The sequence below is a fragment of the Sphaerodactylus townsendi genome, linkage group LG03 (assembly GCF_021028975.2).
Source record: "Sphaerodactylus townsendi isolate TG3544 linkage group LG03, MPM_Stown_v2.3, whole genome shotgun sequence".
NCBI lineage: Eukaryota > Metazoa > Chordata > Lepidosauria > Squamata > Sphaerodactylidae > Sphaerodactylus > Sphaerodactylus townsendi.
In genome coordinates, this window is record NC_059427.1 from 112,395,272 (window position 1) to 112,409,714 (window position 14,443).

At 45.7% G+C, this 14,443-nt stretch overlaps 1 protein-coding gene across 2 annotated transcripts in view; it reads right to left on the reverse strand.

Moving 5' to 3' along the window:
- Positions 1-636: 636 nt before the first annotated feature.
- The window catches only part of PIK3R5 (phosphoinositide-3-kinase regulatory subunit 5), a 70,786-nt gene continuing 56,979 nt past the window's right edge, over positions 637-14,443 (reverse strand). Inside the window, exons 8-19 of one of the 2 annotated variants that reach the window (XM_048490479.1) lie at positions 14,098-14,254; positions 13,924-14,007; positions 12,907-13,639; positions 11,836-11,986; positions 10,470-10,595; positions 9,343-9,471; positions 8,614-8,707; positions 7,184-7,260; positions 6,871-6,964; positions 3,224-3,306; positions 2,979-3,088; positions 637-1,462 (exon numbers count right to left, since the gene is read on the reverse strand). In XM_048490479.1, coding sequence (XP_048346436.1) covers positions 1,315-1,462; positions 2,979-3,088; positions 3,224-3,306; positions 6,871-6,964; positions 7,184-7,260; positions 8,614-8,707; positions 9,343-9,471; positions 10,470-10,595; positions 11,836-11,986; positions 12,907-13,639; positions 13,924-14,007; positions 14,098-14,254 — 1,986 coding nt within the window. In that variant the 3' untranslated portion in view covers positions 637-1,314. Of the gene's footprint in view, positions 1,463-2,978; positions 3,092-3,223; positions 3,307-6,870; positions 6,965-7,183; positions 7,261-8,613; positions 8,708-9,342; positions 9,472-10,469; positions 10,596-11,835; positions 11,987-12,906; positions 13,640-13,923; positions 14,008-14,097; positions 14,255-14,443 lie in introns of both variants that reach the window. The other variant, XM_048490478.1, reaches the window with a different exon arrangement.

A 14,443-nucleotide genomic window follows, 5' to 3' on the forward strand; every position in this document is an offset into this window, starting at 1 on the left:
TACGCCATCTCACAGAGAGCATTTGGACTACGCATCATTCCCTGCTCCCAATTTCTCCTTCAGTCCATGTTGGCAGGTAACTGGTAAGAAGCATGAAGGAGCCAAACATTCCCCTTCCAAAGTCTACTACCTGAAACTTGGGTCTTCAAGTCATTTTACCTGAGTCAAATCCAGGATGCAAAAGGCACTACCAATTCTGAGTTGCATAGAAAGCTTAGGCACAAAATTCCTATTCAGTTTTAAGATGCAGTCCCCATTATTCACATGGGCCAGTTTGTTGGTTGATGAGAAACATGTGGGACTAAGCCAGATGTGATCCTGGAAGATAAATAATAGTATAATAGATTCAAGTTCAGGTCTTGGGGAGGTAAAGTTCAACCCCTCCAACTCATTAATTTAAATGGCTCTCCAAGTTGCTATTTGAAGAAGAGTTGGATTTATATCCCCCCTTTCTCTCCTGCAGGAGACTCAAAGGGGCTCACAAACTCCTTTCCCTTCCCCCCTCACAACAAACACCCTGTGAGGTAGGTGGGGCTGAGAGAGCTAAGAAGAACTGTGACTAGCCCAAGGTCACCCAGCTGGCGTGTGTGGGAGTGTACAGGCTAATCTGAATTCCCCAGATAAGCCTCCACAGCTCAGGCGACAGAGCGGGGAATCAAACCCGGTTCCTCCAGATTAGAGTACACCTGCTCTTAACCACTACACAACTGCTCCTCCTGCTGTACTGAGGGAGCATACAGGCAGTGTATTGGCAACCTACATGCTTTCCCCAAACAGGACAAATAAGAGCCCTGGGGGCTGGTGATCTAAGATTGGGAAGGAGTGGATTAGACACCCTGATTTCCTCCCCTGTGATTGCTGCTTATCAAAAAGTGTTCCAGTCATCTCTGGTCTAATTTGGCTTAGCAAGCATGTCGTATTAAAATGGGAGGAGATGCCTGCCAGTTTTCTCAAGCCACAAATCAAATTCCTCTACATGCAGACACAAAGTGGTAACATGCCCCCCACCAGCAACTCTTTTCTGTGCCGTCATCTATTCAATCTGATATCAGCAAATTCTTTTCAAGCAGCTCTCCTGGGGAGCTGAATACCATTGTTCCCACGTAGGAAAAGTTCTTCTGGTCTAGCACTTTTGGAAAGTGCTTCTTTCCAAAATCTGAGGGGATTGCATCTGGTGCAGCCAAATCATCTGGCCTGGGAAATGTCACCATGTTTTCCCCGTTGCGTACAATGCTTGGCAACTACTCCTGGTAGTGACATCAAAGAGCGCTCAGACGTGGAAGCAGGTCATTTGCTTTATCCTTGCTGCCTTCCCTAGGGTAGCGCCCCACTGAAAGTGGAAATAGGCAAGCACAGAAGAGAGCACAAGTCGGAGGGATCTTGGGCAGGGAGAAAGGAAGTGGGCTTTCCTCCAAAGCAGGGCTCCTTGATCTTGGGTTTGTAGCACGCTGAGATTTCACACCTGTAAAAACAGCAAAACAGAGACCACAGCAGTATCACTGGCTGATCTAAAGAGGAGAATGGATTAAAAAGTGCAGAAATTACATATTCGAGGATCTTCAGACATTGGATTACTAATCAACAGCACGTTGCTCCAGCAACAGCCAGGTACCTTGGCTGTTCCAAAAAGGTGTACCAAAAGGGTGGGTGCAGGGAGTGTGGGCTCTGATTTGAACATTTAGGTTCAGTAGCTATACATTGACTACTCACTAGACAGGGGCTCATCCAGGTGGTCCTTACATTTGCATTAAGAGTCCTGATCAAGCCAACAATCTATATTTTGGTAACTCCAACTCAAAAGGCTAAGAAGGGCCTGTTTGAACCCTGCAGTTCCTCATAGGAATGTCCTGGGAGAAACTGTCCATATGAGGGGGAAGGCAGAGGCAGAGGGGTGGAGGATGAGAGGCACCAAGAGCAATTGAGGAGAGTCCAGAAGGAGGAGAGGTGCAGAGAGTAATGGAGGAGGGGGAAGAGGAGAACTCAGAGCAATTGAGGGTGAGCATTTAGGAGGAGGAGGAGAGGCGCCCAGAGCAATCAAGGGAGAGTGATCCAGGCAGTGGGCAGGGGAAGGAAAAGATGCACAGAGAGCAATGTGGAGGGGGGGGGGGACGGGAGGAGAGAAGCTTGAAATCCCTGGGCCCTTTCTGTGGGGGTCCACTCTGCTGCCCACCCAGCCTGTCTCTGTCCACTGTGGCTGACCCTCTGCTGCCCATCTCTGCTGAGGTAGGAGGCACTTGCCTGTTGCAGAGGAACAGGGCAAAGGTGTACTGCCTCAGTCCCATTTGCAGATGCCTGGGACCAGCTACCTGGCCTGTCTCCGCCTGCCTCAGTCAGCCCTTCCAAACTGTATGCCCTTTTCAACAAAAAGAACGAAGTATAATTGTAACTCCATCCACCACATGTTGGACTGTCTTTGTTTTTAGAATGCTCCGCTTGGGTCCACATGGCGGATGAAGTTACAATTCTACTTAGTTGTTTTTGCTGAAAAGGGTATTGTATGGGCCATGGCACCCTTTCAAGGGTAAGTGCCCTATTTGCCTCATGCTAGATACTCCTCTGGCTGGTGTACTTAGCAGCACTTTTCCTTCTGGGTCTAGAGCAGGGGTCTGGAACCTGTGGCTCTCCAGATGTTCATGAACTACAATTCCCATCAGCCCCTGCCAGCATGGCAGGGGCTGATGGGAATTGTAGTTCATTAATATCTGGAGAGCCACAGGTTCCAGACCCCTGCTCTACAGCCCATAATATATTTGGACTGCCTCCTCAAGTGAATCCTTGTCTGGACTATCCTGACAAAGACAAATAGTGGTAATTTAATCCAGATTCCCTAGAACTCCAGTTAGTGTCTTATGCTCCATCAGATCAACAATCAACACCTTTGGTTGGACCCAAAGGTAGTCTGGACCAATCCCACTACCCATGTTGTCAAAGAGTCTGATTACAGTTGCAGGAAAGGTCACACTCTCTCTACCCCTTACCTGGTGACGCTTTGGAGAATTTTCCGTTCATCCTGGTCCAGGCACACAGCAAAGGAACAGTTGATCCCTGTGACCTGGGCTTTGTCCACTTTTATCTGAGACACACTGATCTGCTTCAAGAGAAAAATCCCACAGCACACATTGGTGTTAGTCATGCAAATATGCACAGGCACTAAAACAATCTCTCCTCCCAATAAGAGAGCAGGACAGATTCTGAAGATGAAGCTGTGGGTCAGCCAGGGTACCTGATTGAAACTCTTCTTGGATTTGGAGCTTTGCCTTTTGATTACTTCTGTTGCAGTGAGAGTCAAGCATTCTGTTTTTGAATCTGGAATACAAAGGAAAGGGGCACTGTAATAAGAGGCCCAATACAGGAAAGAAATACGGCATTAGATCCTGGCATCTGTTAGTGTAGTGGTTGGAGAGCTGAATTAGGACCTGGGGGACCTGGGACCAAATCTCCCCTAAACCATGAATCTAACTGGGTAAGCCTTAGGCCAGTCATACCATCACAGCCTCATAGAGTTATTCTTGAGATAAACTCAACTGATCCCATGACTGCTTCTGCAAGTTTGGAAACTTGCAGAATTAAGCCTGTGGAAAGCTCTGTAATCACTTCCTACAACTGCAGTTTCTGCCGTGCCTTGAAACTGTCCTCTCCTCGTGTTGGACTCAGCATCGGCTGTCCTTCTCCCTGTTTCCATCTCCCACCCATCCTTGCTCCTTCCCCAGCCAAACTATCCCACTCTAACAAATGCATCCGTCTCCTCAATAATAAACCTTTCCTGAACAGAGAATTTGGGTCAAATTGTACGTGGCAAATGTATCAATTCCTGCTTCTCCTTAGTTCACTGAATAGTTTAGGAATTGACACAGCCTTAGGTGTACATTTGTCCGGTAACATGAACCTAGTCACTTCTGCAGAATTTTGAAATGCAAAACTTTCATTAAAAGTATGTGTGTGAGTGGGGGGGGGGGGGGGGGGATGAAAGATGGATGGTCAACAAGTTTTTAAGGGGAAAAAAGGAATTTGGAAGACATGCTGACAGCTTCAGTTGATGCGAGAGGGCAGCAAGGAGATAAGGAAGCTCTCAGTGATTAACAGAACTAATGGGATTCCTTCGCTCAGCCCAGCCTTTAACTGTTGCTTCCTACCCCACCTATCCTTGCATCTAATTTTTCTCGTGCTCCTTGGTTTTCCTTTCCAATATGCCTGTTGCCATGCTGGACAATAAATAAATAAATGCACTGTTATTATTTCGAAAATAAACCAGCTGTTTGCAACACACAGTCTAGGTTATAAAGCTATAGTCAGTCTAAAAGGACAATTAAACGGATCTAAATGAAAAACACAGTGTCTTTAAGGATGCTAAAAATAGAATTTCCTGAAGGAATTGGATCAGAGCCAATTCTGAGCATTACACAATGCATGAAAGAGACTTCAATGTCTCTGGAGCTGTAAATGTCCCAGAGTTTTTGCAAAAGCAACACCTAGTGGTCAACAGTATTATTGCGGGAATCTGGGAAGGAGCTCCAAAGCTGGGAAAGGGGAGGCGGGGTGTATGTTTAATGTATGTTTAATTTTGCAAAAGTCAAATAATGCAGCTGCTGCTGCTGGTACCTTTGTATATGCTAAACAAGGCACTGATATTTGGTGCTGGGTGCCTGACTCAGACATAGCAACACATTTGCCTAGAGTGTAAGGTAGGAAGTATTCATCCTTTCCAACTTGTCCTCTGTTTTGCATATACTACTCCTTAATTGAAACCCAGCTAGAATTAGGGGACTTTTTTTTTAATGCACAAGACTCTCAAAGGTTGGGCTTGTACCAATTTGTTTAGCACGTTTTTATCCCACCCTTCCTCTAAGAAGCTCAAGGTGGTATACAAGGTTCTCACCTCCTGCATTTTATCCTCACAACGATCCTGCAAGGCAGGTTGGGCTAAGATAAAATGATTGCCTGCCCCAAGATCACCCAGTAAATTTCAGTCACATGCTAGTCTATCCCACTCCCATGGACTGTGGGAGAAAAGCTGTTGTTTTCTATGAGTGCTCATGACAAATTCCTCCCCAGATCTTGGGGTTTCAAATTACTATATATATTTTTTTACTGGAGCAGCAGCACTGACTCTGAATCAACAGTTCTTCTAGATTTGAAGTTTAAACTGTAAGTATGAATCAATAAGCTCAGACAGAAAAGGGAAAAAGGCATGACATTTAGCTAAATCCCGGGCTTCTGCAGAAAGGGCAGTAATATTCAAAAGGGAAATTTCTTTTGTTCTCTGGAACTAAGGGCTCCATTGTTATTTATTTCTGTGCACTAATTCAGAAAGATTCACTATACCTCTCTGGCTAGAATATTAAATACTCACATTTAAAATGCCAAGTGCTAATTTAATAAACTACCAAGTTAATAATGTGCTTAGGTGAATAAACACAAAACATACATATATTAAACATACAAAAGACTCCAAGACAAATCAACAATAATGTATAAATATATAAACATGATCTTAAGAACCTCAAGTACTTCTTCTGCATACACCATAAGGGGAAAGTCTTATTAAAGTCCTCCTGTGGTCTCCTGTGTAGTGGGCAACTGGTGGCGAATCCCAAATGCAAACAGAGTCAGTTTCCTATGAGGTATGGATCTCTGTATCACTTCTGGTTTTTTCTTAGCCACCCCGAGAACATGCAGGATAGAACCTATACTGTTATCCCTAGTTAATAATGACAGCAGCCATGAAATAATATTGAAGAAGGAAAATTTGTCAGAAAATGTTTTTGCTGACTTGAGGTTTGAGGATCATATTTCTATATTTATACATTATTGCTGATTTGCCTTAAAGTCTTATATGTTCCATGTATGTATGTTTTGTTTTTATTTGTTCATCTAACCACATTATTCATTTGTCTATTAAATTAGTGCTTGGCACTTTAAACATGCATATTTAATATTCTAGCCATAGGGATATAGTGGGTCATTTTGATTGCATCCCATTTCTTGTATTTATTACTCATTTAGAAAAGTGAACTAAGGGGAAAATGTGTGTTTACTTCATGCTAGATCACTGCTGTTCTTTTGCAGAAATACAGATTTTAAAAAATCATTGGGATAAATTATATGACGAGCAAATCTTGGCTCTCCCTTATGTAGCATGAATTTTGACCCTAAAGGTCCAGAAAATGGCAGTGCAGGCCTGCCATTTTGACAGGTTTGCCTTTGCTTAATAGACAGGCATACAGCCTGACCAAACTATGTTAAGAAGATAAAAAGGAAATGTCTCTGATCAGCTGGACATCAGTGTGGGACGCATTGGGAAAAGATGGCAGCCCTTCTGTTTTTTAGGTGCAGGCACAGTACACTGCAATCAAAAAGGTTAGATGTGGTTATACATTAAAAAGAGATTCGCACAATGGCACAAACACTTGTGTGCCTGCCTCCTCCTTCCACGTGCAGTAGTGACAAATGAGACCAGCAGATCATGTTTGTGTGTTTGTGTGTAGCTGTCTTCTACTGTTTTGATAACTAGAGAGATGCTGAGAGTTAAGGCACAGCTCTGGCCCACAGCTCATGTCTGAATATTGAACTGTGTGTCCAATGGAGACTAGGTGTTCAGTTTTCCTCAGCTGTATTAGAACCATCAGTCAGAGCACACATGCAAGACTGCAGTTTGGGCACACCTCACACAGCAGACGCTGAGCAGGAAAAAACTTAGGAGGCTGTTAACTTGGGTGTACTTTTGTCAGTAGCTGCTTTTGGTTGCATGGATGAGGCCTCCCCCATATCTCTGTCCAGCCTGTTCCATTCTCCTTACAGGCAAATCCAGGATCCCAGCTCTTTCCCAATTGTTGTTTGTGTGAAGAAGGCAAAATTGCCACCAGCACTTACCAAGCTCTTCTTGCCTGCCACAGGCCTTGCTGATGTTGATGGACGTGCAGACTTTCTCGGTGTCATTCCAGCGGTTCCTTCCACTGACTGCTCTCTAATGGGACCAAAACATGGTTACTCTCTGGGGGGTAATGGGTTGTGTGGGTTCTTTCCCTTTCCTGAAACAGAGCTTGGAGCAGCAATTCTGCTCTAACCCCAGGTTTCCAAGAGTGCCCACAAAGTGAGAGACCTGGACCCTAGTATATTTTTTTCACTTTTCTTAACTGTGTTTCTCTTGAACATTCTCCCTTTCCAGAAAGAAAAACCCTTTTACCTTGCTGTAGGCGATCTGTAGTGTTAGTGGGATGGCTTCTCTGTCTCCGTCAATTCCCAGCCGTTTGCTACCTGGACCTGCACAAAAAGGAGGAGAGGGAGATGCCCCTTAGCTGCTGGGTTCATCTTTCAAGTCCCTATAAAGTGTGGCTTCTCCAACTTGATCTCCCGGGGCTTTAGCAAGAGCTTCCAGGGCAAAAAGAATACAGATCTTCATTTACCTCCAAACTAATTCATATCAGGGCCATGTATGGAAGGGAGGGAGACTTTAACCCTTCATCCCACTACTCACTTTATTTCATTTGATGGGTTAACAACAAAGTGTGAGTGTGTGTGTGTGATTTTGATTAGTTAAACCAGGGGAGTGCTGAAGGCTCAATGTATAACCCCAATGTGATCATGTAAACAGTTTGCCTTATAAAGATAAAGGGAGACCAATAATCTTTGTGAAGTCTGTTTTGGCTTTTAAGATGGAGATTGGTGTGCATATCAATGAATCAAACACTGACTAAGCCAATAGTTTCAGTTCTCCCAACCCCACCCTAACAGGGATGCATTTACTGGGAATGCCCCTCCATCCACTGTCATGACTGTTATTGCCACTTCCTCTGTGAGCAAGAAAAAAAAAGAACAAATCCTCCACAGGGATGCAAACTATGCATGCCTGAGACAAGAGGCACCTCCCCTTGTCTGCAGGAGTGAGCGAAGTGAAAGATGTCAGGTTTGTTATTTATCTACTGCACTCTTGCAATCAGTTGCACTTTGTGGAGGATGGGTTGATCTTTTCATTTCTGCTCCTGCAGCCACAGGGGTCTGCAGAACATGGAGTCCGGGGTGGGAGGTTAGGCTAATGTTTCATAAAGTGGTGTGACTTCCAGTTCACTTGCAAAGCAGGAAGCTGCTCCAAGCCCTCTGATTATCTTATGTCTTCCTTCAGAGAATTTCTAACGTGCCAAATCTCAGCAGTTTATTAATAGAACACTTCCAAACAGTGTTACAGTGCTGTCTTAGCCCTGAGATACCACTGTGGCACTTTATCCACACCAGACAGCATGAAGCTGCAACTGTATTTTGCATTTTTAACATGTCCACTGACCAGGTGTGATAAAAGATGGCAGGAAAACACGGAAAATGGTAGGAAGTAAAATGGATTCTAACGACATTTCCTGGATTCTCCACTACTCCCTTTGGGGGTAGAGCAGTCTATCAAATTGAATTAATTAATTAATTAATTAATGAATGAATGAATGAATGAATGAATGAATGAATGAATGAATGAATGAATGAATGAATGAATGAATGAATGAATGAATGAATGAATGAACTGGGTGGATGAATGATGGTTATACAAGAGGGAATGCATTCCATTCACAGTAATGTACATAAAGTGAGCACAGAGTAAATCTCCTGCTCTATGAATCAGGCACCTACCTGAAGCTTTGATGGCTCGTGTGGCTGCTGAGTGACCCATCTCTAGGGAGTGGATGAAGATCTCAGTCCTCATCTCTCCTCCAATGAAAGTGAGCTGTGAGGGTCAACAAAGGAAAGGATCATTATAGAATCTCTCTGGGATACGAGACCAACATTTCATAAGAAAATAATAAAACTAGTAGTTTCAGGGGGCAAAAAATGTGTATAAAGGGAATGATGCCCAGAACTCGAAGCACACAAATGCTTTTCAGGGATCTGAAGCTGCAAAGAGAGTTACCCAGGTTCATAAAGGGAGACCTCAACATTTATATATAGACCAGGATGGAAAAAGCCAGCAGCCGTGTTGTGTGTGAATAGCACTGTCTTTGCTTGGACAGAAAACCAGAAGAGAAGATCATGCTACCCAGTAATCAACGCAACCCTCAAGGGCATCTCCACCAGTATGCACAGGCAAGAGACAACAAGAAATGGTTAGAGCATCTTTGCCAAGGTCTGGGAAACCTATATTTAAATCCCCACTCTGCCATGGAAACTTGTTGGGAGACCTTGGCCCAGTCACACTCACATTCTAACTTACCTCAGAGGGCGAGGTTAAAACAAAGAAGGGAAACACAAGTCAGCTACTCTGAGCTTCTTAGAGGAAGAGCAGCTGTAATGTGGTAGAGACTCAACCTTTAACCTGCTTAGTCAATTCCCATGCAAGTCATAGCAGGAAGTCACAACCCTTACCTGTGCCTGGTAGACCTGTAACAGCACAGGGTGGGTAGCAAAGCGACAGTAATAGAGTATCATATCTGCAAGGATAGGGAGCTGTTCTGCTGCTTCCTCTAAGGGTTCACCCTCAGGCTTGATGGACTGCTATAGAAAGAGGAAAGGATACATGGTAACATCAACCAATTAACACATTGGTAACACAAGACAGGCATCTACTGCTGTTGAGTCACAGATGCACTTGTGATCTGCCCTATGGTGAGCGTGCATTCCCTTTGGAACAGGCTTTCCCCCCTCCTGGACTTATGGCACAGCAGATCCAGTAATTCCTGCAGTTTCCAAAAGCAGAGAAAGTGTGATTTTTTGCTTTGCCTGCATAGGGAAAGCAAACCAGAGCAGTGTCCATTTGCCCAGGTTTTCCACTCCTCTCTACCTTCCCCTGCCCACACAGGAGCAGTTCTGTTCACTCCTCAGCAGGCATTTCTGGGGGATCAATGGGCCTTTAAAAAAATTCTAACGCAGGAGTGATAGAACATTAAAACAGCCCTCAAAAAAAATTAAAAGGGGGGGGGGGGGCAGAAGCTGGTATCCAACCAGCCAACCCGAGAGAAACATGCAACCAGAGGCTGGTAAAATAGCAGCTCAAAGCAAACAGAGAAACATGGAGATGCTCCACTGTGGAGGAAACTTCCTCATGGCAAAAAGGCATGCAAAAAGGGCCACAGGCTTGGAGACTTGGCTACATCTACTGTTCAGTCCAGAGGCCCTTCTCATCCAGTCCAAAAGGGGCATCCTCAAAGTGTCAGAGAGTCCCTCTCCCAATGCTACAATCCTGCCTGCCCTGTGCATTCCCCATGAAAGCAAAGGCACCCAGGACTGCCTCATACTGAGTAAGACTCTTCAGGGTCCCAGCTGGAGGCCTTTCACATCACCTGGCTCCTGATTCTTCCAGCTGGAAATTCTGAGGACTGGACTTGTCCCTTCTTCATGCCACACAGATGCTCTGCCCCAGAGCCTCCGCCCCTCCTTTGATGGACCCCTTGGTCTCAGTCTGGTTGGCTAGTTAGACAGGGCACATTGGACCAGGAGGCCTGGACCTTAAAAAGAGTGAGTATGCACCCTGAGCAATAGAATTAAAGATGTACCTGGCATAGGACATCTGTAGAAAGGTTCATCAGTCCAAGAACATTGCGCTCGTACCATGGATCGAGCAGACCTACATACCGGGAGATATTGTTTGTGCTGCTCTCCATCCTTGACAAACCTGGATCCTACAGTTAAATGAAATACGCTCCATTAAAAGCAAATTTGTTGCTGCTGAAGATACTTATGCCTTCAGTAGTAATCAGCAGAACAGTAAAACCAAAGGTCAGTACTGGCAGGTGGAATCTGAGAAGGTGAATCAGCAGCAGGTAAAAGGGCTGCTAGAGCCACTACTTAATGTCTCTGAACCTAGGTTATATGATATTTAAACAGAACCATTCAGTTTGTTGGAAGGATCTCTCTCAACTGCATTGGAACAAGTAGGAAGGTGACCCAGTTGCTCTAGTCCGGCCATACTGTGAAATTGGCAGCCTTTTTCTCAGGGCCAATGCACGTATTGGTCAGGTGCCGGGCACATTTATGCAGGACTGGCAGTGGGTTTAGGCAGAGACCACACAGCCGAATCCAGCATGCAGTACCCTTGAAGTACAAATGGGCCGTCATGACTCAGGAGCAGCTGAATAAATCAAATAGCTGCCAAGCATCCAAGCTTGTCTCAAACATTGCCACTCAGCCTCCATTCCCCATCTATATAGTCAGAATATTAATGGCCCAGGCACTTGTGAAACTTAACAAATTCAGGATTGTAATGCATGTTGCTTATATAAAAAAGATCTTCCAGAACTTGTTTAATGAAACTGAGCACACGCTGAGCTGCTCTTTGTTTTCTAGATCACTCTTTCTTTTGCATTTTACTTCCCCCTCCCCCCGCCCCTCCAAAGTCGTAGGTTCAAAGAAACAGGCATGGCTGGCAGAAGTTTCCGCAGGGTTTCTGCCATATCTATGCTGTCGTCCTTGGGTTTGATTTCCAGCCACAAGGCAAGAGCAGGCAGACTCCACTGTTCAAAGGAATATCTACCTAAGTTGTGTGTTTGTCTCTGTAAGGACACTGATTGCCTCCCTGCCGTATAAACAGCAGTCTGTGCCACACCTACAAGTTAACTGTTGTGGCTATGTATTGTCGATGGCTTTCATGGCCGGATTCAACTGGTTCTGGTGGGTTTTCCAGGCTGTGTGGCCAGACTTCCATCTGTGATACACCTCTGAAGATGCCAGCCAAAGATGCAGGTGAAACGTTAGGAACAAGATCCACCAGACCCCGGCCACACAGCCTGGAAAACCCACCAGAACCATGTTGTGGCTTTGCTTCAAGTGTGGAGCCAGCAAAAGCTCAACTAACAGAGACTATGCCATTCAGAAAAACAAATTACGCCTCTCAGCCATGCTCAGCTTGCCCAGATTGCATACCACAGATCCTGAGTTGTGGCACTGAGGGTCTCCTGGGGAAGGGGGAGGGCAGGCCAGTGCGGATGAGGTAGGGTCACTCCTCTTTACAGGCACATAGAAAAACTGCAGTTTGAAGTACCGAGTCAGCCACGGGCAGCTTTGTTCCTGGGATCTGCATTGAAGGAGTAAGAAGGGATAGATAAGGCAAAGGTCAGTTGAACCCATGCTGCTGCACTGTGATAGCAACGAAGCAAGGAATGTAGAAATGGGCACTAGAAGGCACAGTACTGTAGTCAGTAGTGTTGCAGTGAATCATTTCAGAGACTGCTTTTTGTTACATGTTGGCAGGGAAAGGTAACTGAACATTAGAGAGAGTAGAGCAGGACATATGACATGATGAGTCTCAGAGGGAACCTCATCCTTCAGCTTCTGGTCCAAAAGTAATTTATTTATTTATTTATTTATTTATTTATTTCTTAGATTTCTGTATCGCCCCATCCCCGAAGGGCTCTGGGCGATGTACAGCATGTAAGAAAACAGTATAAAACAGTTAAAACATTAAAAGCAGCGGTGAACCATGGTAATGAAATCCAATAATTATACAACAAATCACAATAAGATGGAATATAAGTGGCGTCCAGTATTCCAATGTTGAACTTCCCTCTTCCCTAGAAGGAAAAAGAGGGGAGGAGTGGTAGGTCCCCTTGGATGGCAAACGGCCCAGATGTCAAGGGCCAGGGGAGGGGGGCACAATCAGCAGCTGGTTTCTCCAAAGGCCCGGCGGAACAGCTCCATCTTGCAGGCCCTGCGGAACTCACTAAGGTCCCGCAGGGCCCGGACAGCTGGAGGGAGAGCGTTCCACCAGGCTGGGGCCAGAGCCGTAAAGGCCCTGGCCCGCGTGGAGGCCAGCCGCATCGCCGAAGGGCCGGGGACCACTAGTAGATTGGCCTCAGTTGATTGGAGAGGCCGTACAGGGACAGGTAAGCAAGAGAGAGTCTGAGTACGCTACAGAAATCCTGGATTTCAGCTGAGTTTAGGACCCTGGGGAAGGGAGAAGGGATATCAGGTGTAAAGAGATGTTCTTCCACTCACTTAAGATTGCTATAAGCCCGGGCTACTTTCCCCAAGATACGGTCAGAGCCAAACACAACAACGCGCAGGGTTGAGATCTTTGTATCCTCATCACAGCTCAGGAAGGGCCTACGTTGGGCAGAAACATTCTCTGGGACCCGTTGCTGTAAAAGCGCTGAGCTCAGTACATGTTGGGGCAGTGACTTTGCCCGCCGGGAGCGCATAGGAATGTGGTGTTTGGCCACAGGGTTACAGAGGCTCTCTGCTCGGCGAAGGGGCAGCGATAGAGAAGCCACCTCAGAAATGTCTCTCAGTTCTTTGCCCAGGATCAGCTGGCTTTTGCTTTTGAACAACTTGTATATTTTGTTGGTTAACCGCTGCCGCCTGGGTGATGTCTTCTCTTCCTTTGGATCCAAGCACCCCGTGGACTCGAGAGAGTTCTCATCACTGTCCTCCACATAACCACTATCCATGCAGTCCTTCAGGCTGGAGACAAAACACTTCAAGGACTTTTTAGAGGCCAGTGAGAGCTCAGAGTCAGGGTCCTTGGAAACAGCAGAGACAGACACCCGTGAGTTACATGAACGGTCCTCTGACAAGGCTGAATATACAGAATCTTTGGAGATTGATTTCAGGGAAGACAACAAAGAACCGTTTTGTGGAAAGCAGTCATCAGTTTCCTCTTCTTCATCATCTTCCAGAACTGCTGGCTTGGGGTAGTCACACTCCTTCTCTAGTACCTCGTTCAAGATGTCTGCAACAGGAGGAGAAATACAAGGTACACAATCAAGGACGCAACAGAAAACCTTACCTAGGGTAAGACATCTTAACATCTGAAACCAGTTTTACATGCTGTACCATCTCAGCACTGAACCACTGCAAGATCAGTTTCAAGTCTGAAGGAGGAGGATCCTCTAGGTCACGACCAATATTGTAGGCTTATCAGAACCGTAAAAAAGGTAAGGAGTTGCCACTGCATGCCATGAGGACTAAGAAATTCCTCTCAGGCTCAAGCTTTGTCACATGCTCTCAGCTTACCGAAATTATCCTGATCCCAAATGTAGGTGTGACATCGGGCAGCAGGGACAGGGATGAGATGGGGCTTATGTGTCTGAGCTTCTCCTGGGGGCACAAATGAGTTCCATGAGGGTTCTGTAAAGTAGACTGCATCAGAACAGCAAACCTAGTGCAGAAGCTGCAGAGCTTTCCCACCTATGATTTCAGGCAGATCTGCTGCCTTTGCGATCTCCTGCAAAGCAGATTCCAGCTGCTTCCTAGCTGCTGCAGGATCATCACTGGTCTCAGCTGCCAATTCCTGGGCTTCTGTGGTGCTGGCAAACATCTCCATGAGTTCTTCCACAGGCTTCAGCTAGAGAGAGAACACACAGTCAGCAGATGTACTGGCTGGCATTGCAGGATGTAATTCCTGCCCCTCAGCTTAGCTAAATACTACAAAACAGAACAGTAGGCAGAGACATCAGCCAAACGAGGTCAGCAAGAATGTTCTTGGACTTTAAAGTCATTGAGTGCTTGCTCAGCTATTGGTGCTGGTATCCGT